This window comes from Bos grunniens, chromosome 13, assembly GCF_055505025.1.
Source record: "Bos grunniens cultivar Pamir isolate PY7600 chromosome 13, Bosgru_T2T1.0, whole genome shotgun sequence".
Taxonomy (NCBI): Eukaryota; Metazoa; Chordata; class Mammalia; order Artiodactyla; family Bovidae; genus Bos; species Bos grunniens.
This window is the reverse complement of record NC_141177.1, coordinates 23,213,184-23,241,055: the sequence shown is the minus strand read 5'-3', so window position 1 is coordinate 23,241,055 and position 27,872 is coordinate 23,213,184. Positions and strand designations below refer to the sequence as shown.

Below are 27,872 nucleotides of genomic sequence, written 5' to 3'. Positions count from 1 at the left end.
AGCCCTAAAAGCCCGGGCATCTTTAGACCTTTGGAGACTCCAAGACCCAGAGAGTGCGAGCAGCTGGCTTGACAACGCACAGCCGGTAAGCACAAGCCTGGCTGAGCAGGGGGTGGACAGGGGGCAGGCAAGCACTGCTTCCTCCCTGGGCCTGGTTCCTCCACGTCTGTGAGACAGGAATGCAGAGATGGGATGAGGCTCAGGGGAGCCGGTGGAGAGGACAAGTGAAGGCCTCTGGATGCACGTGGACACAGGGCGCCAGGGCGGTGGCTGACCCGGGCCAGGCCTCCAGCACACCCAGGCCTCTCCCCTGCCTCCACCTCCTGCTCACTGCAACCTCTGCCTTTGGCCTGCCTCTGTCTTTCTTTCTGCCTGCTTCTGCTTCTAGCTTTTGATTCTTTCTTTCCTTCTATGCCTCAGTCTCTGTCTTTTTGTCTCCACCTCTTCCTCTAGGTTTTTTTTTAACTGTCTCTATCTCCCTGTTCTGTTCACTCAATACCATCTCACTCCTGCCCGGACCACATCCTCACCCCTCTAGTCTTATTAGGAGTCTGGAACCTGGGGTAATATTGACTCAGACCCTTGTCTGGGAGCGGTGTGTGGCCAGCGCCCATGCTGTCAGCTGGCACTGTCCGAGCTGCCCTGGCTGACTTAACCCCCACGGCTGAGGCAGGCAGGTTCGCAAACCAGGTGGCCATCTGGACACTGGGAGAGAGGACAGGGCCAGACTCACATGGGAGAAAGCAGCACTCGACAGATAGACACAGAAACTCCCGTCCTTGAGCTGATGCCCAGTGATGCCATAAAGAAGAGAGCAGAGAGCAGGTCAGTGTAAGCTTAGAGGCTTGGGCTCTGATGGTCAAGGGTGGACAAGGCCCTTCCTGCCAGTGGGGGTGTGCTGGCCCCTGACCCCTACTCCCTTCACTCCCTTGGGCCTGGGACACAGCTTTTCATGCAAGAATCTGAAGGAAGGAGACACCTTTGTCTGAGGCTGTCCTTCTGGCTTCACTGTCTGTTTGCCCACCTGCTGTAGGAGAATGTCAAGGGTCTCATTTGAAGCCTTAGGTTTCTGGTTTCCCACAGTCGCCAAAGGGCCTGGGAAACAGATGTGTTTGGAGTCTCTCCCAGGTTTGTCCAGGGCCTGGATCGCATGTCTCTCCCTTTTCCAGCCCAAGTGCTTCGGGAGGCTAGAGGTGAGTGGAAAGGGATCCTGCTCAGCTTGGACCCTGAAGCTGGTCTCTAACCACCTCCCCTCCAGGGCCCTCCTCACGCTGCTTAAGAGGGCTGGGTCCGCAGATATACCTGGGCTCAAACCTCAGCTCTCAGTTGACTAGCTGTGTGACCTCAGCAAATGACTTTCCCTCTCTGAGCCTCGGTTTCCTCATCTATTATATTAAATGTAGACAATTATCACACTTTCTCCAGGATTGTTGAGAGGACTTGACGGATAATGTGTGTAAAGTGCTTAACGCTGGGCCTGGGGAGACAAGCAGTAAGAAATGGCGGCCGTTGTTCTAGCGGTTACTCTTGGCACTGTTTTTATCTTTTCCCCCTTGACAACTGCACCAGCTTTCTAAGGGGTTAACAGGCTTCATCCCTGATTCCACCCTGGTTCTCCATTACTGTCCTCACAACAGCCAGCATGATTCTATCTAAAGTGAAATTAGAGCTGGCCCAGCAGGGGAGATTTTTGACTCAGAGGAAACCTCCAAACTCTTGCCTACAGGGCCCCATGTGACCTGGCCAGTTCCTCCCCCTGGGACCTGCGATAGCCACATCAGCCTCCTGGCTGTGCTTTCCACACCAAGACCTGTTTCTGGCTGGGCAGACAAGTGAGGCCCCACCCCAGGGCCTTTGCACTTGCTGTCCCCTCCCCCCACTACTCTTTCGCCTGACATGGCTCACTCCCAGGCTTCCTTCAGGTTCCCTCTGCCAGCTGCCCTCCCCGACTGCCTGCTCCCCCTGACAGCTCCTTCCCTCCACAGCCCTTATCACCAGCTGACTAGCTCGATGTTCCTACTTTGCTTAGCGACTGTTTCATCCCACACTTTCCTGAGAGCAGAGATTGTGTCCAGCACATAGCAAGTATCCAGTGAATACTGGGTAAATGAATGAATAAGAACTGCAAAGCCACTGTAAAACAGATAACAGAGATATGCACTTTTAAACAGTATCCCCAGCACTCTTTGAGCCACTCCTGAGATCTCTGAAGCCACCCAGCCTCGGCATTGGCAGGTACCTCTGCCCAGGACATCCGCCGTCCACTGCCATTGATGCTCCAGAAGCACATGGCACTTAGTGTGGCTCCTGGGAATAAGCCAAGGCAGGGGAGCCATAAAGGAGATGGGTCACGCTGGGCCATAACACCACCATGACTTTTTTCCAAATAGAGACTTGTAGAGCCAAATCACTTCCCTCAAAGTATACAGCTGCCTGCCTCAGGACCCAGAGAACTCATCTCTGTGGGCCATGGGGACTGGGGCTCTCAGTGCATGGGACCCATTGCACATAAATAAAATTCAGGCCCCTTACCTCCCCAGTCTGCCCTCTGCTCCCCATTAAGCCCACTGTTTCAGCCACACTGGCCTAGGCTGCCCCAGGACCTTTGCACAAGCTGTTCCTTCTGTGTATATGTTCTTTGGAGTATTTTTATGATGTTTTTAATTTTAAAAAATATTCAAACATTTAGTACAGCTGAAATTGATTTTCTTTTGATGGAGCGGGGACTGGGTAAGAGATAAGAAAGAGATTCAGCTTTATTTATTTTCCCCAAATGACTACCCTATCTTATGTTCTTACTGGTTCTATGTAGGAAAACTACTTATTTGTAAATGTGTAACTGGCCAGGTTGCTGACCTCATAGTTTTATAGCTGTTCAGGTGATAAAAAGGTAACCATCTTCTGCCAATTCCCCTCCTCCCTTTAATTATTTACTTATTACTCCTTAATAGGCATACCACTTATTGCCTCCTCTATATCCTTGCTTATTTTATACCTTCTTCTGCTCTCAAGGCCTGAAACAGTGAGTCAGACCCCACCATTTACTATTCTTCTGTCCGTCTCTCCTAGCATGTCTGAGGCTTCTGGAGAAAGTTATTCAGAATACAGATATTCACTACTGTTTTGACTCCATTATGAATCAGTCTTTATCAATATAAACTGAGTCTCAGTTTACACTTTTGATTTTTGCTATCAGATTCCATAGTGAGAGTTACCGCTCCCTCCCTCCGTGTCTCTCTCTCTTTCCCTGCATTTTTTTCTGGAAGACCTTCGCCCCACACTTACTCCTAACCTGTTCCTTTTGGTATCTCTTTAAGGTGTGTCTCAACAACTCATTTCGTTTGATTTTGGGTTTTGATCAGATCCTAATTGAGGCAGGACCTGACTTTCTGAGTCAGGGCATTAATAGTAAATGAGATCAATGTATTCATTAGTTTTTGCTTACCATCACTGGTCAGTGCACATTCTTGAACATATATCTCTGCCCAATTAGCCAGTGTTTTGCTATTTATAAAAAATAAGAGTGGCTTAAACAATGTAGAAGCTTATTGATAACAACACTAAACAAGCAAAATGGTATGAGCGAATGCTTTCACTGTTCACCTGAAACTGTCAAATCATTGTTAATCAGCTGTATCCCAGTACAAAATAAAAGTTAAAAAAAAAACAAAAAACAAGCAAAATAGCCCAGCAGGGGGCAAAACAGGGCTGGTATGGCAGTTCTATGCCTGAGAGGGGGTCTAGCCTCTGTCTAGCCCCAACACCATCTCCCATTTGTGCAAAATGGCTGCTGGCATTCTGCCTATCACATCTAAATTCCAGACAGCAGGAGGAGGAAGAGCAAAAGAGCACATTTCCTTTAAGGAGATTTTTTCAAAGTCTCTTACACCCTCATTAGTGTTAGTGTTAGCCACTCAGTCGTGCCCAACTCTTTGCGACCCCATGGACTGCATCCCACCAGGCTCCTCTGTCCATGAGATTTTCCAGGCAAGGATACTGGAGTGGGTTGCCATTTCCTTCTCCAGGGCATCTTCCCACCCCAGGGATCGAACCCCGGTCTCCTGCACTGCAGGCAGATTCTTTACCGACTGAGCTACAAGGGAAGCCCCTACAACCTCATTGGCCTGGTCTTAATTCAAGAGCCATGTCCAGCTACAAAGGAAGTTGGAAAATGTAGTCCTTTAGCTCAGTGGCCATCTGTCCAGACAAAAATCTAGTCTTGGTAATAATGAAAGAAGGAAGAGTGGCTGGTGGGAAGCAGCTAGTAACCTTGGTCTTGGAGTATCAATGCTCCATCTTTTCTTTCCTTCCAAAGTGTTTCACTCATCCTAGGCAGAACTCTACCGGAGCTGATGGGGGTCAGCTTTTTTTCAATGAGATTCTGCCTGCTGTATAACAGGTTGTGGTCTCAGGTTGGAGTGAGCAGCCAGCACCTATTTCTGGGTCTCCTTGGACAGTACAGTGAGCTGCTAAGAAGCTATGATGAACTGCTGGCTTTTGAAAGAGGTCTTTTCCCTCCTCCACTCCACTGATCCTCTGGGGCAACACTGCCTCTGTTTTGCAGCCCGTGAGTTACCTGCCTTGGCCAATGTAGGGCAGGAACCTTGCCTTTCCATCCAGCCCCAGCCACTGCTCCCTCCCCTCTACCTGTAGCTCTGCCTCTGCTTTGGCCCATGATGCATCTGGGTCCTGCCGCCCACCCACCTCTTCCTCACACTTTTCTCTGGGGATAGCCCCTGTGTCTTTTCTGCTTGCACCCCTCACAGCACTGGGCACAAAGCAGGTGACTAAAAATCCCTGCTTGTTGATTGTTTAGAGGGAAGTGATGACAAAATTCTGCCTTCAGAAATGACGTGTATTGTGGTATCAGGAAGTGTTCAGGATAACTGTGTTTTTAAATGCAATTGCCACATTTTTTGAAATGGTAATTGTGATCATTAACATGTACACATACGAAGTATCAGGCATCAGTGAGCATTTTGCAGGTTTCATAGTCATAACAACTCTGATGTTGGTACTGGGAGCCTCCCATTTTGTATAAGAGAAATCAGACACCAGAAGTTAAGCCAATTAGTTCAAGGTTGAAGCCAGGATTTGAGGCCAGACATCTGCCTCTAGACACTAGTGCAGCAAGAGCAGTAAGGTGGCTGGAGGCAGTGACCTGAGTCCAGATCTGAGAGAGAGGCCCAAGGTTGGATCCCAGCCCACACCTTGCCCCCTACTAGGACAGGATCCAGGGCAAGCCACATCTTGCTCTCAAAAATGAGGGCTAGGCTTGATCAGGGTTTGCAGTGTATCAGGCTTGGAGGGTCCCGGGTGGGTGCCCTAAGTTAAAGAGGGCCAAGTGTGATTGTTGCCATGTAGGCAAGCTGACCTGGTGTTGTCTTCCAGAATATTCAGGAGAAGCCAGAAATCCTGAGTTTTGTTTGCCAAATCCTTTCTGACTTGCAGACGTCAGTAACTAATTATTTACAACTCACCCCACATCAAAATAACACATCTGCTGCTTGCCTGCAGCCAGTGAGTTACCAGTTCACAAACTGGAGCTAGGTCATCTGTAAAGGCTCTTCCACCACTGTCAGAATGCGAGATTCCAAAGCAGCCCCTGCCCTCCAGGGGTTTCAGTCTCCCTGGCAAATGTACCAGGACACACCCACTCCAGGAAAACCCTGAACGGAGGGGCCTGGGGTCTGGGGCTGGCAGCCAGTGGAGGTTTCCTGAGGGGCAGAGTCCTGCAGAAAGCTGAGATGCAGATGGGTGTGAAGATGGTGCCCCAGCCAGGCTAAGACAGAAGTTTGCCCTCTCTCTGTGGGTCCTCTGGGCACGCCCAGAGCCAGGGCTTGACCTGTGCTGTCAGTGGGGCCAGCTTGCTGGTGAGGAAACAGAGCTTTAGTGACTCGCCTAAGGCCCCCAGACAGGAGGTGGTGAAATGGGACTGAAAGCAGGTCTGGCTGCATTCCACCTCCCAGGGAGGATTGGGTTTCAGAGGAAGAGAGTCTGGGGTTGGAGAGTCAGCTCTATGTACGGGAACCTGGAGAGGAAGTTCCACCCCACAGGGGCTGCCCCAGCATGCTCTAGAAGAGAGACAAGGAGTTAAAGGCTGACCATGTGAGTTGAGCAGAACCAAGAGATCAGGGTCCTGGGGAGAGGTGAGTGGAGCCATCTGCTTCAGAGGACCCAGCCTCTGCAACACTAGCCTCCGGAGAGGCCCTCCACCCCCATAGACCCCACCCCATTCCCCATCTGTAAAAAGGATGTGATTGGACCAGTCAACATTTCTCTCCAAAATGGTACCTGTGCCAGCTGTGATTTCAGGCAGTACCTCCAGGGGAACTTTCTTTTTTTCCTTTAGTAATTTTAATATTCATATGTTAATTTTCGTGCAAATTAGAAAAAAGTAATAACTATAACAGCAAACCCTTAGTGAGCGCTTTCTATGCGCCAGGTACTGTTAAGACAATATATACTCCTTAACGTTGCATCTCATTACAAACCATGAGGTCGATTTACAGAGAGGGGAAATGAGGTAGAGGGAGGCAAACTCAGTCACCCCAAATCATTCAGTAAGCTCAGAGGCAGACCTGGCTTCAAGTTCAGGCAGCTGCCTCCAGTTACTCACTCAACTCTGTGAACAAAGAATGTTGCCTGACATCCCATCTCTACAAGGATTAAGTTGGAACCCACAGCAGTTGACCGTCAGTGCTTCCTGAGGGGCATTCAGGATAGAAAAGCATTCAGCATGAAGCATTCTGTTTCAGATATACAGCCCCCAGACAGTTAAGATGCAAACCAAAGAAAGAATTATTCCAGTGACCCAGACATCCTGTATCTTCCCTTACATTGAAAAGCACTAAAATCATTAACTTGAGCTGAGTTTGTGTCTGTGTCTGTGGGTGTGTGACTGGCATTAATCTTTTACCTAGACTTATGTATGACCACATGTAACTCCCAACAACAAATTCATATATATCCTGGCTCCTCCCTTACCTCTCTGGGGCAGTTCCTCAGACCTGAGAGGCTGTCTTCCTGGCTATAATCTTCACATTTCTATTGCTTAGCCGCTCAGTCTTTCCGACTCTGGGACTCTATGGACTGCAGCATGCCAGGCTTCCCAGTCCTTCATCTCCTAGAGTTTGCTCAAATGACTCATGTCCATTGAGTCATTGATGCCATTCAGCCGTCTCATCCTCTGTCGCCCCCTTTTCTCCTGCTTTCAGTCTTTCCTAGCATCAGGGTCTTTTCCAATGAGTTGGCTTTTTGCATCAGGTGACCAAAGTACTGGAGCTTCAGCTCAGCATCAGTCCTTCCAATGAATATCAGGACTGATTTCCTTTAAGATTGACTGGTTTAATCTCCTTGCTGTCCAAGGGATTCTCAAGAGTCTTCTCCAGCACCACAATTTGAAAGCATCAATTCTTCGGTGTTCAGCCTTCTTTATGGTCCAACTCTAATATCTGTACATGACTACTGGAAAACCATAGCTTTGACTAGATGGACCTTGGCTGGCAAAGTGGTCTCTCTACTCTTTAATATGCTGTCTATGTTGATCATAGCTTTCCTGCATAGGTCCCTGAATAAAGCTGAAACTCACTGCTCTTATGTTGTGAGATGCTGATTTTTTTTTTCAGTTGACAAACCCTCTCCACTGTTTTTTCTTAGACTGAGGGTAACAGCACAGGTGGTGTGACACAGGTAATTGGGAAGGTAGTAAAAAAAAGGATAGGCTACCCACTCCAGTATTCTTGGGGTTCCCTAGTGGCTCAGTTGGTGAAGAATCTCCTGCAATGCAGGAGACCTGGGTTTGACTCCTGGGTTGGGAAGATCCCCTGAAGAAGGGAACAGCTACCCACTCCAGTATTCTGGCCTGGAGAATCCCATGAACTGTATAGTCCATGGGGTTGCAAAGAGTCAGACACGACTGAGCGACTTTCACTTCACTTTACTTAAACAGGTCACAGCATGGCTCTAGAGGGCTACAGCCAGGCGGTCTCCAAGGGCCTGTCCAGAGATGGAGCTCTATAATTTGAGAAGAAGAACTCCAGACTGGAATTTTATATCAGATAACCATATTTTTGTAACAGATAGTGTGCTGTGTTTACATGGTTCACAAATCAAAATTATATAAAAAGATCTACACTGAGATGCTGCAAACATCCCAGCAGTTTCTATGTGTCCTTCAAAGTCTGCTTTGCGCAAATACAGAGAACATATTCTTCCTCCTCTTCCCCTAAGTCCAAAAGACCATACACTGTGCACCTACCTTAATGTTGTTCACTTATCCACTCAGCCTTGAGGCCTGTCACCATCCACCAACCAGTGAGCTCTCCCACCTCCCTCTCTTTGTAACAGGTGTGTGCTATTCTAACAGGCCATCATCTCTTCCACTAGCCTCTCTTCTGTGAATGGCACAAAGGTTGTCTCTTATGTTTTGCTGTTATCAACAAGACTGCAAGCAATAGTAACCTCGTGTATAACTCATGGCTTTGGAACAATCTCACAGTGAGAAATGGAGTCACTGTTGATTGACATTTCCCATGGTGAATGAAGGGGACGGTCTAAGACTTACTTGTATTTTTCCCTCTGAACTGTTCATATCCTATGTCGACTTCTCTGTTGGGTCTTTTTATTCTTAATCTGCAAAAACTCTTGACATATTAGGAAGATGAACCTTTTGTCTGTGCTTTACATTGCAGTATTTTCGCCCCGGATATCATCTGTCTTTTGATCTTCTTTTTGGTATTTTTTTTGTCATTGTTTGCAGAGGCTGTTTTATTTGCTTTCTTTTGTGTGTTCTAATATTTATGCAGTAGAATGTATTATTGTAGCCACGCATTCCAGGAAACAAATTCACTCAGAAGAACAATGCAGATAGTGGAGTGCAGTTTATTACACCAGCGGGCCCAAGGCAGAGTCTCCTCTTAGCCAAGGACCCCGATCAGTTTTTGTGAAAACCTTATGTACCCTAAATGTACGTGCCCAAACCCACCTCCCCAAATTCCCTGAAACTAGTCTGAACAAAGGAAAAGAAAGATACAATCAAAGTTAACCCATGATTCATATGCCTTAGGCCTAGGTAGTTAACAGTGGACAATTATCAATAGGCCTGTGATCATACCCCAGTAAGCATAATAGAATTTATGATTCTATTCGGTTATACAATTAGGGTATTCTTTTAGGTGAGGGAGAGTCTAGGTACGAGCCCTGGGGCTCTTCCATCTGGGGGGGTCTGGTTTTCCAGTTGGTATGTCATTTCCATAGATACTAGGCATTTAGCTCAAAGTCCACAGTCAGGCCCAAGATGGAGCCTGTTCTGTTTCCTCCTTCAGTATCAAATTTTTCTTTTGTGGACTCTGGATTTAGGAGTCATGATTAGGAAATCTTTCCCTGCTGAAAGGTTAGTTATAAAGGGATTTGTCCATGTTTTCTGCTAATAAAAAGCCAACGTGTTCACGGAGAGGGGAATAATAAGAGAAAACCCTGGGCCCAGAAGCACCGTCTTTTGCTATATGACGCACCTGACATGGCTCACTGATACTCTTCTCTATCAGACACGCTGCAGGCTGATCTGCGGAGGGAGCTGCCTCCGGCCCAGGCGGACGTCACCATGGCCTTCCTGATACACCTGCTGGTCTGCACGTTCGGGATGGGCTCCTGGGTGGCCATCAACGGGCTTTGGGTGGAGCTGCCCCTGCTGGTGACAGAGCTACCGGAGGGCTGGTATCTGCCCTCCTACCTCACAGTGATCATCCAGCTGGCCAACGTCGGCCCCCTGCTGGTCACCCTGCTCCATCACTTCCGGCCCGGCTGCCTCTCCGAGGTGGCCGTTGTCTTCACCGTGCTGGGGGTGGGCACCATCGCCTGCACCCTCTTCGCCTTCCTCTGGAACGTCACTTCCTGGGTGCTGGGCAGCCGGCACAGCATTGCCTTCCTGGTCCTCACCTTCTTCCTGGCCCTGGTGGACTGCACCTCCTCTGTCACCTTCCTGCCCTTCATGAGCAGGCTGCCCACCTACTACCTCACCACCTTCTTTGTGGGCGAAGGACTCAGCGGCCTCCTGCCTGCACTGGTGGCTCTTGCCCAGGGCTCGGGTCTCACCACCTGCGTCAACGTCACAGAGATATCGGCCACCACCCTGAGCCCTGAGACCACCAGGAACATGGACAGCCCACAGGTATCTGGCATCTCTCAGGGTCGTTGCAGATCTGTCCTTGGTCACAAGCAAGATCTTACCAAGGGCTGGTGTTCCCTAGATGTTGGGTGGACCTGTATTCTTGACCCAACAGCACTTCTGATTACCTGGGGGCACTGCTGAGACACACACATATCTAGGGTGGGGCTCCTCTGAAATCCTTGCGGTCGGGTGTATTTTGAAATCTGGAGTTTCAGATCGTAGAACACACTTACCCCACGTCTAAGACAGGGCCTGTGACACGGCAATGGGCACAGCGATCCCCACAGCCCACAGCCCAGGGCATTCATGCCCCATAGGCAGATGAGGGCTATAAACAGCTTCATATCCAGTTCAAATGTTGCTGTCAACCAAGTCACGAAAATATTCTGACTTTCAGAGCCTTTCGGATTTTAGAGTTGCAGATAAGGGATTGTGAACGTGTCTTTATTGAAAAGTCCCCAGGTGCCACTAATGTACAACCGAGCTTGAGAACCACAGACTTTAGACGTTGATAAACGTTTAGACGTTACCCCATGTGTTTACAGCATCAAACTTTCTCACTGGATGTGGGACAATATATGTGTCTGATATGATCCAAACTGCAGCAGTGCAGCAATGGTTGCAAATCGCTGGCCTGGGCTACCATAACAGGCAAGATTTTTTTTTTTTTTTGAGAGTTTGAATTAGTTAATAACATTCAAATGTTTTGAAATTTCACATAAATCTAGATGCATGATATCTCTTGAAAACAGTCACCACAGGGCGCCTTTGGGTGGGGCTGTTCTTCTGTCTCAAGCCAGCCCCATCTCTGAATATGCATATTTTCGGTTGCCAGCCCTGGAGGGCATTGAGTGGGCGGAGCTGTAGCTTCTGTCCTGACACCTCCGCGCTCCTTAAAGTGGGGGCTGCACTGGCGCTGTCAGAGGACACACACAGGCTGATACAGATCCAGTGCTGCTGCCCAGCGAGCGAGTCAGTGTGAGCATATATTATCCTCACCATAGTAGCTGTGCGTATACTATCCATCACTTACATAATAATGATAATGCCTAGTATTTCTTGTATACACACAGACCTCGAAGACAATTGCAGATTTGGTTCCAGACCACCACGATAAAGCAAATATCTCAATAAAAAAGTCACACAAACTTTTTGTGTGCCTATAAAAGTTATGTTTACGCTATATGTCGTCTATTGAGTGTATAATAGCACTGTGTCTAAAAAAAACAATGTACATAGCATAATTTTAAAATATTTTATTAATAAAAAGTGCTAACTATCTAGGAATTTCCTGGTGATCCAGAGCTTAGAACTCAGCTTCCACTTTAGGGGATCTAGGTTCAATCCCTGGTTAGACAATGAAGAGCCCACAAGCTGTGTGGGGCAGCCAAAAAAAAAAAAAAGTCAACTATCATCTGAGCCTTCAGTGAGTCACAATTTTTTTGCTAGTGGAGGGTTTGAAATAATTCAAGAATCACCAAAATGTGACCCAGAGGCAGGAAGTGAGCAAATGCTGTTGGAAAAAATACGAATAGACTTGCTTAACATAGGGTTGCCACAAACCTTCAATTTGTAAAAAAAAAAAAAAAAAAATCACCCAGGGATCTGACTGGCCCTTGTTTTGTCTTTCCCAGGGAGCTAGCAGCACTTTGGTGTCCAAGCTCGCTGGGACAGCACCCTCCGTGATCCACCTGGAAAGCCGTTACCTGCCCGCCAACTTCTCGCCCTTGGTCTTCTTCCTTCTGCTCTCCTTCATGATGGCCTGCTGCTTCATCTCCTTCTTTTTCCTCCAGCGTCAACCCAAGCGCTGGGAAGCCTCCATAGAAGACCTCCTCACCTCTCAGGTCACCCTCAACTCCATCCGGCCACAGGAAGGGAAGGACCTGGGTCCCCCGGAGGAGAGCGGCAAGGCCCAGGACCCTCCGGAGGAGAAGACGGCCCCCCAGCACCTGGCCCACCTGACTTTCATCTACGTCCTGGTGGCCTTTGTGAACGCGCTCACCAACGGCGTGCTGCCCTCGGTGCAGACCTACTCCTGCCTGTCCTACGGGCCTGTGGCCTACCACCTGTCCGCCACCCTCAGCTCCATGGCCAGCCCTCTCACCTGCTTCCTCTCCATTTTTCTGCCTAACAGGTCTGCCCTCACCTGGCCCTGGAGAGCTCGGGTTGGGGGTGCACTTCGTGTCAGAACCGAGAATCCACCGCGCCTACCTATCAGGCTGGAGGTGGGATAGTTAAGAACACGATGTCTGGGGCTCAACTGCCTGGGTTCAAGTCCCGGCTCTGCCACTTGCTAGCTCTGTGATACTGGACGCCTCTCTGGGCCTCAGGAGTCTAATCTGGAAAATGGGGAGAATAATAGATCTTCTTAGGTTGCTGGGGGCTAATTTTGTAAAGCTTTTAGAGCAGTGAGTGCCTGGCGCATGTCAGGTCTACATTCACCACCACCGGCCCATGAGGAGGAATAAGCAGGCAGGAAGCGAGGCTCCTATTTACAAATGGAAACCCTGAGGCTCGGAGAAAGCGTTTGCTCATGTCTAATTCCCAGGATTTGAGTCCTGCCCTCCTGCCTCCGGCCCACACTGGCCCTCTTACAGCTGTAATTCTAGAAGAATGGCTGAGCAAATTGATAAAATACAAATTGAGTCAGCCTAGATCGAGGCCTGGGGTTCCAAATTTTAATAAGCAACCTAAGTGGTTCTGATGCAGGGGCTTCAGACCCCCACAGGTGAAACACCCACCTTGGGGTCATGAAATTTTAGGTCCCCCTTGCCTCCCACCTTCTCCTCTGCCCTGCCTGTCCTTACTGCCTCTCAGCCCTGCCCATCCCCACCTGCCATCCCCACCTCCCCTAGTCCTGCCCACCCCACCCCCACCCCCTGCCAGGGAAGGAGGGATCATGAGGATGGGAGAGCCGGACAGATGTCCGTTTGCCAGAAAGCTGAGTTTTCTCCCTTGGGTTTGAAAATTGTGGAGCGAAGCTGGAGATCTCTGAGGGAACAGACCAGAGGCTGCAGATCTGTGGACTCTGAGATGCCCAGAATGTTAGAAATATAGAATCTGAGAGTCCCAGAATCCAAGAATCCTGAGACAGAAAGTGTCCTTAGAGGTAGGCAGCCCTCCACTCTAACCTGTCAGCGTGGATGGGGAGATCCCGGGGAAAAGGCCTCAAATGAAGGATGGTGTCCTCAGTGGTCAGACCGAGGGCTACACGGAAGGTCACCAGTGCCTCTGAGCCGACTACCAGGGCCCACGGATCATGCAAATCTCACATTGTGGACCAGAGAGCTGAGGGTGGAGGGAAGAAGGGTCACCCGAGGCTGCATAGCACACCCTACAGTCACAGTGCCATGATCCAAGCCTCCCACTCATCTGCCCAACTTCCTAGAGTGGGTGCGAGGTGTTGCAGGAGGAAATAGCAACAGCTGCTACCAGGTGGGCCCACAACCAGGGCCAGGCCCTACACACTCTGCTCCCCTGCATTCTCCCAGCCACATAAGACTCATCTCACAGGTGAAGAAACTGAGGCTTAGGGCCCAGTCTTGCAGGAGGAACTGGGATTTGAACCAGGCTTGTGTAGCCCCAGAATCTGTTCTGTTTCTTCCGCTGGGATGCTGGGCTTTGCTGTTAATACTCAGGATGACTTGTGCCAGTCTTGATCTCAGGAACCTCACTGATGCACTTGAACTGGGTAGCCTGGAAGTTTCCACATGGGTCTAACCTCTAAACCTAGAGAAGCTGACCACTCCATGTGGCCCCCTGGAGCTCGAGCTGGGTGGGAGAGTAGGAGCAAATGTTCAGGCTTCTCAGTCCTCCAATCACACCCCAGCCCCCCAACTCTGTCCTAGGTCTCTGCCATTCCTGGGAGTCCTCGCAGTGCTCGGGACCAGCTTCGGAGCCTACAACATGGCCATGGCTGTGATGAGCCCCTGCCCCTTCATGCAGGGCCACTGGGGCGGAGAAGTCCTCATCGTGAGTGTCTGGACTGTGGCGCTATCCACCCCCAACCCCTACCTAGCCAAGGCCTAGGAGACCCAGAGTACAGCTCCTTCTACTGACCAAGTGCTTTGTGGTTACTTGCTCAGGAAGCCCAAGGTGGGTGTGGGGAGGAGGAGGGATGCTCTCAATGGGGAATAGAGGCTTCAGAAGGTTAGTTGGCTGGTCCAAGGTGACAGTGCAGACTCTCCCATGAACGCCACACTCTCCACTGTGTATGGCAGCAGTAGCCTTCTCCCAGTTGCCCCCGACTTGATCATGCTGTGCTGTGCTTAGTCGCTCAGCTGTGTCTGACTCTTTGTGACTCCATGGACTGTAGCCCACCAGGCTCCCCTGTCCATGGGGATTCTTCAGGCAACTTTGGGTTGCCATGCCCTCCTCCAAGGAATCTTCCCAACCCAGAGCTCAAACCCTGGCCTCTCCCATTGCAGGTGGATTCTTTTACTGTCTGACCCACCAGGGAAGCCCAAGAATACTGGAGTGGGTAGCCTATCCCTTCTCTAAGGGATCTTCCCTACCCAGGAATCGAACTGGATTCTCTTGCATTGCAGGTGGATTCTTTACCAGCTGAGCTACCAGGGAAGTCCTGACTTGATCATGGGGGACAGAAAGCTATTGGGTTCTCCTTTATCCTTGGGGAGGTCAACTCAGGGGGGCCATTAGCTCTCCTTGCACTTAGAGGCTATTCCATGGGGTTCTCTTAGCCATGTTAGGTCACCCTAGAGGTGCCCTTTGCCCCTGGGGCTCACCCCAAAGTCACCTTCACTCAGCATCTCTCCCAACGTGTCTCTGCAGGTGGTTTCTTGGGTGCTGTTCACTGGCTGTCTGAGCTACGTCAAGGTGATGCTGGGTGTGATCCTGCGCGATCACAGCCGCAGCGCCCTCCTATGGTGCGGGGCGGCGGTGCAGCTGGGCTCGCTCCTGGGAGCGGTTGTCATGTTCCCGCTGGTCAACGTGTTGAGGCTCTTCTCATCCGCTGACTTCTGCAGCCTGCAGTGCTCCGCCTAAACCAGCTGAAGGGACGTGATCCATCATAAGGCCCCGCCCTCATTACTAACTCCTGAAAACTGGGACATCTCGAGGCAAGGTGTGTGCCCAAGGTCACAGAGCCAGTGGTAGACCAGCAGGGAGGCAGAGTCTGAGTACTTTTGTGTACAACACAAACTCCTCTCAGGAAAGGTGGGGAATAGTATGAGCCTCCCAGGGGACATGGAAATGCAAAGCACAGCCCACCCCAACTCTGTCACAGCGCCTGCTGTTCTAGCTTCTCAGATCTCGTTTTAGCTCTTGAGAGATGACTGTGAGAAATGAACTATTTTCTACCATATCAATAAGCAAAGGATATCACGGCCACCAGCGATTGCAGGTGTCCAACATGAGCCAGTGAGCCCTGAGGAAACTCAGGATGTGAAAACACAGGATACTGGCCCCAGATAGCTGAGGTGCATGTCAGAGGGATGATTTCAGTGAGCCCAGACTCATGCTAAATACATAGAAAAGCGCTGAATTGCTTACCTTGCAGTTTCTGGTTTTCCTTCATAACAGTAATCTATTGATGTTTCCACTACCTGCCCTTTGTGGCCAAACTCCTGTATCCTAGCTCCTCCCCTAACCTCCTCAGAGCAGTTCTCTAGGGATTACTTGAGATGCTGCCTCCCAGGCTTGACGTCCTAAAAATTCCCGCTGAATAAAACATAACTCTTTAACTTTTAGATTGTGAATATTTTTCACGTCGACAACGGTTCTGCAGCACCCAGCTGGATGGTGTTAGAAGGGGAACAGCTGGGAGGGTGAGCCGCCTGTTATAAGCCATGTGACCTTGGGGAAGTCACTTTATCGCTATGTACCTCTGTTTCCTCTTCCACAAAATGTGAATTATTAGCACCTATGTCATAGGTTTGGCACAGGGATAAAAGGGAGAAGCACCCAGCATGTCCTGATCTGATGACCAAGAGTAATAACAGGAGTGACAATCAACAAAGCCTAGAAGTGGCTAGAAGGGTTAAGAGATGTTCCCTTCTCCATATCCTTTCCACCCCTGTTCTCACAGAGAAGCGTCTAGAAAACAGATGGCTAACGGTGGACTCTCTTTTAGGCATCCTGGAGTCCCAGTATGGAGGAACGTTGTACCTCACCTACCCTTTCTTGTTACCCCTGCTGACCCAGGAAGGCTCACTCCTTGGAGAGTAAATGACCTCCTAAGAGGCAGAAGGAGAGGTTTGGGGTGGAGGGGCCACAGCAAGACTCTGAACATGAGTTCCCCCACCCCTTTCACTGGCTGACTCTGAACTGGGAGGCAATCCTCTGAACTGGAGGGAGGAGGAGAATGGGGAGGAGTGTGTTAGCTACCTGATAGTTTTTGGGCTTTATCTTTTTAAAAATAAATAAATAAATAAAGATATTCCTTGTTTTTACACTAAGGTCATTCTTCCAGAGAAAGTCCAACGTGAATGCCAAAAAAATGTTTCAATATAATCAGCTTTCAGTTGGTGCTAAAGTGAAGGCTGAGCTCAGAAATAAACAGAATCAAGGGCTTAGAGAAGGTCTGATCCTGGGACTTCTTTTCTTCACAGGTTTGTTTTGTTTGCTTACCACCACCCCTCCTTTTTATTTTGAATAGATAATATAAAGTCACATATTTCAAAAATCATAAAATATAAAATGATATTTAGCAAAAAAGAAATTCCATCCCTCTCCACTTCCCGCTCTGTCCAGTTCCTCTTAACACGTGCATGAGCAGTTTTATTAGTTCCTAGTTTATTCTTCCAGAGATTATGCAAGTGTAAACAATTTCAAATATAGAGTCTTTTTACATAAAGAGTAGTAAATCACTGTGTACTTTGCATTTTCGCGCAACAGTGAAAATGTAGTTTTCTCATTCTTTGTAATGACTGCATAGTATTCCACTGTGTGGAGCTGCCAGATTTGTTTCAGCCAGCCCTCTGTAGAGAGGCACTTGAAGGTGTTGGAGACAACATTTTAAAAATCTCCCACCACATCCAAAAACCTCCCACAAAAGCAGAAAACATAGAAAATTGATTATTGAATATATGTTCCATGTGATTGTGGTATACATCAGGGACAGACTGCTAAAGAGACCGCAGAGGTGGAAAGAAACTCCACCCTTTTATAAAGCCCAGCAGACACAACCTGTTAACATTATATCCAGGTTCTCAAATGACAACTTGTCCTCAAGAAAGAGAACTAGATGGTACGGTTGGTCATCCTGAACTCAGCTGGCATGTGGGGTGGCTGTCTGCTAGCTAATTGTCCTCGTCCACAGGAAAGAAGAATCCATACCTTTCTATGAAGGTGGCATTGGAACTTGGAGCCAAACCTTGAAGTTAAGCTCCTCACTTGGCTCGGAGTGTGGGTGAAGGGGGCGTGGCTTCCTGATATTTACAATGCAAACTGAGAGTTCCTCCATCCTTGAGAAAAACATTCCTGGATAGAAAAACTGACAAGAGGCTTATTCAGCTTTTTAAAAAGACTCATATACAAGGGAAAAGGATCCGAGAAAAAATTTACAAGTTTTCTAAAGTAAATGCTCTAAGAGAAAGGAGCAGGGATGTCTCTTTCCCTTTTTGGTGCCAGGAAGAAATGTTTTTATTTGTATTTGCCCTTCCAAGGGCATTTGGATTGTTTCTAGTCATTCCACCCACAAAAGATACTGGAATGGAAGATGAGCACAAAGACCATCTCTCTGTACTGACATGGGAAGACGCTCCAAGATTAATTACACACACAGGAAGCAGATGCAGAAGAGCGGGTAGCCTGCAGTGCTAGCCATAGCAGTACATTCTGTCAAGGACGAGGTGGGAGGGCAGTGACTTGGTAACTGGAAAAGGCACCTCCATCTGACAGCCCTCCCTGTGGTTTCACTTCCACCCACCTCCTTGGGAGTCCTGTGACCTTGACAGCCTTTAAGTTACTTTGCACAAGTCAGCTCTCCTTGGTCTCTTCCTCTGTACAATGGGGACAATAAAAGCCTCGCTCTTTCAGGGTTCTGGTGAGGATTAATTAGCTTCACATCTGCAAACAGTGAGCGCTCAGTCATTTTCATTAAAAAGCTTCCACTTTGTGAGAATATCTGCTAGAGACCCTGAATGCCCCTTAACCTCAGGCCTGCCCTACAAGTCTGACCCAAGTCACATGATGTCTTTATGGTCCAACCAAGGGCATTTCCCGGAAGAATGAGATCAGGACTCTGGACTCTGCCTAGGGTTGGCAGCGGGTGGGTATCCCTGAGGACACCCCTGATAGAATTAAGGTTATAGATCTTAAATAGGGTGGTTACTTTGGATTACTTGAATGGACCCAATCTAATCACATAAGTCTTTAAAAAACAGAGAATCAGAAGAGACTCACTGGGGACTCCGCATGGTGGTTCAGTGGCTGGGACTCTGCGCTCCCAATTCAGGGGGCCCCAGTTCCATCCCTGGTCAGGTAACTAGATCTCACAGTCTGTAACTGACTTCACATATCATAACTAAAAAAAAAAGAAGAAAAGAAAAAAAAAAATCCCACATGTCACAATGAAGGTCGAAGATCCTACGAGCCACAACGAAGACCTGGTGCAATCAAATAAATAAATAAAAATAAACATTAAAAAAGAAGAGAGTCAGTGAAAGAAATAAGAAATATACAGCATCATACCCTTCAATAGCAAAAAAACCCCCAAACAATCCTATTAAGAATGGACACAGGAAGTGAAAATATGTTTTTCCAAAAAAGATACACAAAAGGCAAAAAAAAAAAAAACCCAAAAAACTGTATTATATGCTTGAACATCAATAAAAGAATGGATCTGAAGTATTATCACCACACACAAAATAGTAACTATTGGAGGTGACGAATGTGTTGACTAATCTTATTGAGGTTACAATATATACGTGTGTCAGATCATCACAGTCATACACCTTACACCTACACAGTGTTATGTGTCATCACAGCTGGAGAGAGAAAGGGAGGAAGGGGGAGGAGGGAAAGAAGGATGGAGGGAATGGAAGAGAAAGGAAAATAAAAGAAAAAAAGGAAAGAGGGAGAAAAAGAAGGAGGAGGAAGCAGGGAAAGAAGGAAGGAAGAGAAAGGAAAGAAAGACCCGGCAGAAGTCAGAGAGATGCCAAGTGGCTTGGCTCTGAGATTCAGGAAAAACCTATATGCAAAGACCAAGAAGAGAGGCACTGAGGAGCCAAGTCCAGCCCTGGCTGACAGCCATCAAGGAAGCAGGAAGCTGTGACCACGAGGAACTTGATTCTGCTGACAACCTGAATGAGTACGGAAATGGATTCTTCTCCTGTGTAAGGACACAGCCCTGTGGACACTGCGATTTAGCTCTATGAGACCTGTGTCCAACTTCTAACTGAAGAGTTGTGAGATAGTAAATTGGCATCACTTCAGGCTGCTGCTTGAGGTAACCAAGCAGCAACAGAAAACAGGTCCAGTGGTGTGCCCTCTTGCATCCTCACAGACTCTTTAAGTTTATAAGGTGCATGATGTGTGTTATGACAGCCTTTATAAAACAGCACCCAGAATCTGACATCACACAGCAGATGTGGAAGCAGAGGTCCAGATGGCGGAATGAATGAGCCAGAGTTTCCCAGAAAACGGGCTGCAAAGTCAGGGCACAGACCCTGGCTCTGAATCCAGGGTTCTTTCTAATGAGCTGTTGGCTTAAATACTGAGGTATCATACTTCGGATTTATCCTGGAGGGAGGTGGTCCCAAGAACCTGGAAACGTAAAATCAGGACTGCTCTGAGGAGAGACCTGTGGAGCCATCTAAAATCGGATTGGAAAAAAAAAAATAAATAAAAATAAAATAAAATCGGATTGGTCACCACTGGAATCCCCGAACAGGAAGTGTCCAGCCCCCCGCCAATGTCCACCACAGTGACCTAAAAGCTTCCCACTGCCGCCCTTCCTGATGGGCCAGATGCCCAGGCACGGGGCCATTCCTGCGGTCATCCGCTACAGGTCTCCCCATGCCCTGGGCTCTTCCTGAGCCTTTACTGATTTAATTCTCACAGAAGCACTATGAAATACTTCCTGTTATTATCAGTTCTATTTTGCAAATGAAGAAACTGAGGCACAGAAAGGTTAAGTATCTTATGTGAAGTCACACAGCCAGTGAGTGGGGGAACCGATACTTGGACCCAGAATGCCTAGGCTCTGTATTACATGATCTTTCTGTGTCAGAGACGTGAGTCTCAAAGCATGCGAACCAGACAGGAAAACCTTGGCTTCAGACAAGGAAACGGGGCCACAGAGAGATACAGCGCCTTCTCAATTCATTGTCATTGTCATCTGGTTTGAAATAGAAACAGAAAACTCCAGTCCACCCCATGGCCCCAACTCTATCACTCCACAGGATACACACACACACAGACTCCTCCGGAACTGAAATGAAGAGACGAGGAATTACTGCTTTTGTAGGCAGAATGTGCAGAGACTAGTGCTATCCCTTTAAGAATGAGTAGCTGAGGCACTGGAACTTGCCAGAGTTGTGAATCATGTATTACAATTCTGGTTTTGCAATGGCATGGTCTTTCCTGCTTCCCCTCATGATGTTTATAGAGGTAAAACCTGGGGGAAGATGTGAGACGTACAGAAAATATAAAGTAAAATGGCAGATGTCACTGTAGTTCTGATTGGACAAAAATACCACGCTCTAACAGGAGACACGTTCTAGATTCAAAGATACAGATAGGTTGAGAGTTAAAGGATGATATATATATATATATCATGCAAACAGCAATATCAGAGGGTTAATCCATCAGGATGATATAAAAACTATAAACATATATGCACCCAAAATATATGAATATATAACAACAGAGCCCAAAAATATATGAAGCAAAAATGGACAGAATTAAAAGGAGAAATAGATGATTCAATAATAATAAGTGGGCCCTTTAATACCCCACTTTCAATAATGGATAGAACAACTAGGCAGAAGATCAACAAGGAAATAGAAGACTTGGACAACACTATAAACCATTAGATCTAAAAGACATTTGTAGAATATTCCACCCCAAAACAGCAGAATACATTTTTCTCAAATGCACATGGGAAATTCTCTAGGATAGACAATATGTCAGGCTACAAAATGAATCTCAATAAATTTTAAAAGATTGAGATCACACAAATAGCTCCTTTTACCACCAACTCTAAGAAGTCTGTGGAATGGTTCCACATGAAGATTTAGCCAGAGGATTTCATGGTGGTTGTTTGAAAGCTGGAAGCTTCTAGAAAACTTTAGGGCCTCTATCTAAGCATTACCTCATGTCACCCTATAGTGAGCAGTAACTTAGTTAACACTTGAGAAGCACTTACAAATGTGCCTGGCATGTAGTAAGCATATGGTAAATTTTAGATGTCATAATTCTCACAATAATATTATGGAGCAAGCTTCAATAGTTCCCCTGTTTTACAGGTGAGGAGATAGAGACTCAGAGATGCACAGTAAGCTGCCTGAGGTCACACAGCAAATAAGCAGGGGTCCCGGATTAGAAGTTAGTTAGACTTCAAAGCCCATGAAAATGCAGAGGGGCAGGTCTCAAGGCTTTCATCATGTTATTTTCAGTAGCTTAAAACTGGAAACTGCAGAGGTCCACCAGCAGAGCTGTTCTGTAGCCCGGCACACCTAATCAGGCAGTGCTTTGCGCTGGTTACAAGCAACGAGGCCACCCTCTATGTGGGGACATGGAACCATCCCCAAGGCATTTTGTTCAGTAAAAAGAACATCTGAAGAAAAGTTCCATAGCCCACAGGAAGCAAAGTCAAATCTTCTGTAAAATCTATGTTCGTATGTGTGTGTGACCTAGGAAGGCTCCTATGAACAAATGAAGGTGATTTAAACAATAGCATCTATTTATAGGATGCTTCCTTTCTTTAGACTGTTCTTTTTGTAGAGTTTTGAAATAACACATGCTCAAAGAAAAAAATTCAGAGTACAGCAAATTGTCAAGAAGAAAAAAGGAATCATCAGAAATCACTTCCTCCAGAATTAATTAGGCTAACATTTTGGTATCTATCTTTTCAAGTCCTCTTTCTGTGTGACTGACTGTGAGTGTGTGTGTGTATATGTATATATATATATATATGGTTTTTCAAGTAGTCATGTATGGATGTGAGAGTTGGACTATAAAGAAAGCTAAGCGCCAAAGAATTGATGCTTTTAAACTGTGGTGCTGGAGAAGACTCTTGAGAGTCCCTTGGACTGCAAGGAGATCCAACCAGTCCATCCTGAAGGAAATTCAGTCCTGAATATTCATTGGAAGGACTGATGCTGAAGCTAAAGTTCCAATACTTTGGCCACCTGATAAGAGGAACAGACTCCTTGGAAAAGACCCTGATGCTGGGAAAGACTGAAGGCAGGAGGAGAAGGGAACAACAGAGGATGAAATGATCGGATAGCATCACCAACTCGATGGACATGGGTTTGAGCAAGCTCCGGGAGTTGGTGTTGGACAGGGAAGCCTGGCTTGCTGCAGTCCATGGGGCTGCAAAGAGTTGGACACAACTGAGCAACTGAACTGAAATTATATATATATATAATATGCTTACACATGGAGAAACATACATATACAAATCTCTGGAGCAACCCACTCCAGTATTTTAGCCTGGAGAATTTCATGGACAGAGGAGCCTGGCAGACTACAGTCCATGGGGTAGCAAAGAGTTGGACACGATTGAGCAACTAACACACACACACATATACAAATATGAGAATTCCGTTGTGTAACAAAATGTCCCCCACATTATAGAAGCTTAAGAAACAGAGAAGTGTATTTCTCTGTCACATTTAATCTGGGTTCCAGGCAGAGTGTTGCTCCACAATCATCACGGTTTCAGCCTCCTTCTATTTTCTTGCCGTATTACTCTCAACCTGCGGCCTCTCTTCAAATTGGTAGCATGACCATCAAGTGTATGGGCTCTGGTCCTAGACTTCCTGGTCTCAAGTCCAGGCTCTACCGTCTACTAGCTCTGTGATCTTGAGTTAGTCACTTAACTTCTCACCTCCTCAGTTTACTCATCTGTCATAATGCTACTTCATAGCGTTATTAGGAGGAGGATGTGAATTAATGCAGATAAAGGTCTCAGAACAGTGCCTGCTCAATAAATGTTAGCTGTTTTTATTATGTAACTTCAGAAAGGCAACTGTGTGTCCAGAAAGAAAGAGAGGGAAGGGAGGATGCCTACAGGGTACACAGTGTGGGCGGTTCTGCTGGACATGAGCCCAGCTGTGAGTAAGATGCTGGGGGCGTGGACAGAATCCCACACATCTGAGCGAGAGCGAATCTAAAATTATAGTGTGCAAACCAATGCAATGGCTAACACACTCTGCCACTCTTTATGTTCAGTGTATTTATTACTGCAAAGGACTCTATTCAGAAAACTTCCAATGCCTTATTTTATGAGAGATTGAAAAGATTTTTCAGTGTTTTTTTAAAAAATGTGTTTACTTTCAATTTTCTCCTCACCCACGTTAAATGCTCTCCCCCGCAGTAACTATCGTTTCAAAATGATAAGGGCTAGAATAAATGCTAGGGACTTACCGAAGGTTGTTGAGCTGATAGTTGGAGAAGCCAGAGAGAGGCTCCACCTTGAGGACTCACAGTTCAGTGCTCTTTCTTCTTCGATCCGAGCCCTGGGGGACAGCTATGACATTCTCCCACGGACCCCCGACCTCCGCTCCGGCTCCTTCCTGAGTGCAGGGAAGGGCAAGTCCACATGTAGAACTTGAACATACTCTAGAAGGGTGTTTGGAGTGAGGAGAAAGGGGATATGGATTCGAATCCCACCCAGATTCACAGCTAGCTCTGTGTGACGTCCCTGAGGTTGCTGCATGAAGGTGACACTATAGAGATTGACACCTACGTCGACATAGGTGCACACAGTAAGAGCTCCAGAATTTATTCTCTTCCCGCCATGTAGACAGGGAACTCTGGATGCAATGTAGCTTTAAGCCAGCAGGTGGCGCTGCAACCCAAGAAGCAGGAGAAGGGGTAAGAAAAGGGTCTTTCTGGAGGGTTGATCAGCTAGGGTCCTGCTGACCGGAGGGCGGGGCCGGGGACTCATCCATGCGGAAGGTGCCCGCACGAGTGCCTGCCACGCCCACACGGGCAGACACACCCAGCATCTCGCGTAAGTGCCTAACCAACAACCAACCTTACATGAGAAGGAGGCCTTCCCATATGAGATCTCCTTGAATCCTCACAACTGCGCTATGGATAGTGCCAATGCGATCCCATTTTACAGGTGAGGAAACTGAGCCCAGAGAGGCAAAGTGAGCTGTGCTAGGTCAGAGAGCAAGTCCGTGGCAGAGCAGGGATTTGAGCTATGCCCATAATAATATTAACAGCCAACCCTAGCAGAGCAGAAAATGTTCTGCTGGAACAGCTAACAGTGTTCCAAGGCCTTCTGTACACATTAACTCAATAAATCATAACAGTCCTATGAAGTAGGTATTAGCATTTTTCGTTTCAGGTTATAGAGGAGAAGATGAAGGCACTGAGAGGTTGGGCCACTTGCCCAAGGCCACACAGCCAGAGCATAAGAGCTGAGATTTTTAACTCCAGCGTCTGCTCTAAACCACTGCACTCCTTGGCCTTCTGAGGACAGGCGTATGGGATGCATGGACACACCCCTTCTCGTGCTCACATTCTCAACCAGGGTGGCGCCAAACTACGAGTGCAAGGTCCCTCCGTGCTATGCAGGGAACAGAAGCACAACACACCCCTCACCTGGCCCTGACACCACCTTCTCTGGCCATGTCAGGAGCCACTCCCCTGTGGGGAGGAGAGGAGACATCCCCTGGGAAGGCCCCTGCTAAATGCTGCCATTTCCCCAGGGGAGCCTCCTACTTGAAGTCTTCCTGCAGCCCCCCAACGCCATGAGGTCACCCCTCCTGTCACAGCCCCACTTGGGCACGAGGGCAGGATCTCTCTGGCCACCTAGGCAGTCCAGGAAGGAGTGAAGCAGGGAGACCGGTGCGGAGGCTGAGGCAGTGGCACAGGTGGTGCTTGTGGAAGTGGAAGGAAGGATTTGAATTCTAGGTATATCTTGAAGGATGAGCCCACAGAATTTGATGAATTTGATGTGTGGGTGTGAGAGAAATTGTTATGATATGGAATAAAATGCATGACATACATTTGGTGAGAAGGTATTTGTTATCAAGTGCTGCACAGCAAATGAACTCAAAACTCAGTGGCTTAGGATGACAATAAACGTTTATTATCTCAAACCGTTTCTGTGGGTCAGGAATTCAGGAGTGGCTTAGCTGGGTGGCTCTGGCTCAGAATTTTTCATGAGGCCGCAGTCATCTGAAGGCTTCGTGGGGCTGGAGAATTCATACCCAAGGCAGATGACTCACATGATGCAGGTTGTAACTGAAGAGCCCTGGCTCCTCTCCACAGGCAGCTTGAGTGTCCTCATGACAAGATGGCCACCAGCCCCCAGCCAGTGACCAAGTGAACAAAGTGAAAGATGCCGGGCCTTTTATGGCCTAACCCAGGAGTCACCCTCCCATTCCTGCACTACCTGTTGGCCGCACAAGGCAGCCATCAAGGCATGAACAGCGGCAGGCTGGGTCCCTGGGTGCCATCTTGGAGCTGGCTCCCACGTTAGAAGAGAATTGTTCTCCTTTCTTTTTTTTTTTTTTTGTCTTATTTTTTTAAATTTTGGTAAAATATATGTAACAGAGAAGTTACCATTTTAAGTATACAGTTCAGTGGCACTAAGCACATTTCCACTGGTGTGCAACCAACACTGCAAAACTTAATCATCTTTCCAAACTGAAATTCTGTACCTGATCAACTACAATGTCCCATTTCCCCTTCCCCCGAGTTCCTAGCAACCACGATACTACTTTTCATCTCTGTGATTTTGATTACTCTAGGTAGCTCACATAAATGAAATAATGTTTGTCCTTTTATGCAACACATTTCCCTCAGCATGGCATCGTCAATGTTCACCTACATTCCAGCATATGTCAGAAATTCCTTCCTTTTTAAGGCTGAGTAACACTCCATTACATACGCCACATTTTGTTTATCCATCTATCTGTCGTCAATGGGCACTGGAAATGCTGCCACATTTTGGCTGTTTCGAATAACGCTGCTATGAACACGGGTGTACAAATGTCTGCTCAAGTCTCTGCTTCCGATCCTTTAGCTATGTACCCAGAAGTGTAACTGCTGGATCATATGGTAATCAGGAAGACACCCTCGAGAAGGAAATGGCTACCCACTCCAGTATTCTTCCCTGGGAAATCCCTGGCGGGCTACTGAGCGACTAACACTTTCACTTTCATGGCAATTTAGTGTTTAATTTTTTGAGGAACTGCTATGTTCTTTTCCAAACAGCTGCACCATTTTGTATTCCAACCAGCAGTGAACAAGGATTATGTTTTCTCCATATCCTCACCAACACTGTTTCTCTGTGTGTGTTTTTTAAAACAATAACTATCCTAATGGGTGTGACATGCTATCTCATTAATTGTGATTTTGATTTGCATTCCCTTAATGATCACTGGGCTTCCAGGTGGTGCTAGTGGTAAAGAACCTATCTGCCAGTGCAGGAGACTTAAGAGATGGAGGTTTGATCCCTGGGTCAGGAAGATCCCCTGGAGGGGGCATGGCAACCCCTCCAGTATTCTGGCCTGGAGAATCCCATGGACAGAGGAGGCTGCTGGGCTACGGTCCATAGGGTCGCAAAGAGTTAGACACAACTGAAGCGACTGAGCACGCATGCAATGATAACTAGTGTTGAGCACCTTTTTATTGGCTTACTGACCATTTGTATATTTTCTTTGGAAAAATGTCTGCTCAAATGTTTTGGCCATTTTTTTCATTGGGTTGTTTGGTTTTTTATTGTTGTCGTCTCCTTTCTTGGCAAATACATACCCTGCAAGCAGCAGCAAATCATCCATTTGGGCTCTGCCTGTTTTCACTTAACTTCAGTTTCTGCCAAGCCTCACTCTATGGATGCTGTGCGGAGCATAACTCAAAGTTACCTGCGCTGTGGAGATCACTCCATGGGGAACCGGGTGCTGATGAGAGGTCAGCTGGTGACAGAGTCGCTTTTATTTCAGGGTACAGCAACAGGCAGTCCCAGGCCCCTTTCAGCCTTTGTGCCTGGCATGTCAGCTCCTCACAATGTGTTCTAAAAGTCTGAAAGAGTTTCCAGTATTTTTAAAAATTGGGAGACAACATCAAAATGTAGATTCACTGCTACTTGGGAAAAATTGAAAGCTGTGACCACTGGGCCTGCCTTGCCCACTAGCCGACATCACCTGGATTGAAGTGCCAGCCCCGCCCCCGCCACCCCCATGCCTGCAGTGTTGGCTGCTGACAGCTCATCCCTCCAGAAGTCACTCCAAAGACTGGTCAGTGCAGAGGTCTGACCTGCCTGTTGTAGATCGTGACATTTCTGAAGGGCTGTCCCCACTCAAGAGCTCCTGATGGAACTCCCCAAGGCCTCCTCTGTTGCAACTGCCTAACCATACCACTCTCACTCCCTCAATATCTAAAGAGTGTTCCCTGGGAAACCACCGGCTCACAAATCTTCATCTCAGGATCTGGGGACCCTGACCTTCCAGAAGGATATGTGCTTGCCTGCTCCCCAAAGCCCTGGCCTAGCCCACCAGGCCCTTGAGTTCTCCAGCCTCGGTTATGTCCTGGCCTCCCCATAGTAATAACAAAA

General features: G+C 47.6%; 1 protein-coding gene across 1 annotated transcript; it reads left to right on the top strand.

Moving 5' to 3' along the window:
• The first annotated feature begins 24 nt into the window (after positions 1 to 24).
• Positions 25 to 15,879, top strand: SLC52A3 (solute carrier family 52 member 3). Its single transcript, XM_086332630.1, has 5 exons — positions 25 to 85; positions 9,549 to 10,171; positions 11,806 to 12,305; positions 14,020 to 14,143; positions 14,963 to 15,879. Exons 2-5 carry the CDS (start codon positions 9,605 to 9,607, stop codon positions 15,173 to 15,175), a joined length of 1,404 nt encoding a protein of 467 aa, XP_086188756.1. The 5' UTR covers positions 25 to 85; positions 9,549 to 9,604; the 3' UTR covers positions 15,176 to 15,879.
• The last annotated feature ends 11,993 nt before the right edge of the window (positions 15,880 to 27,872 follow it).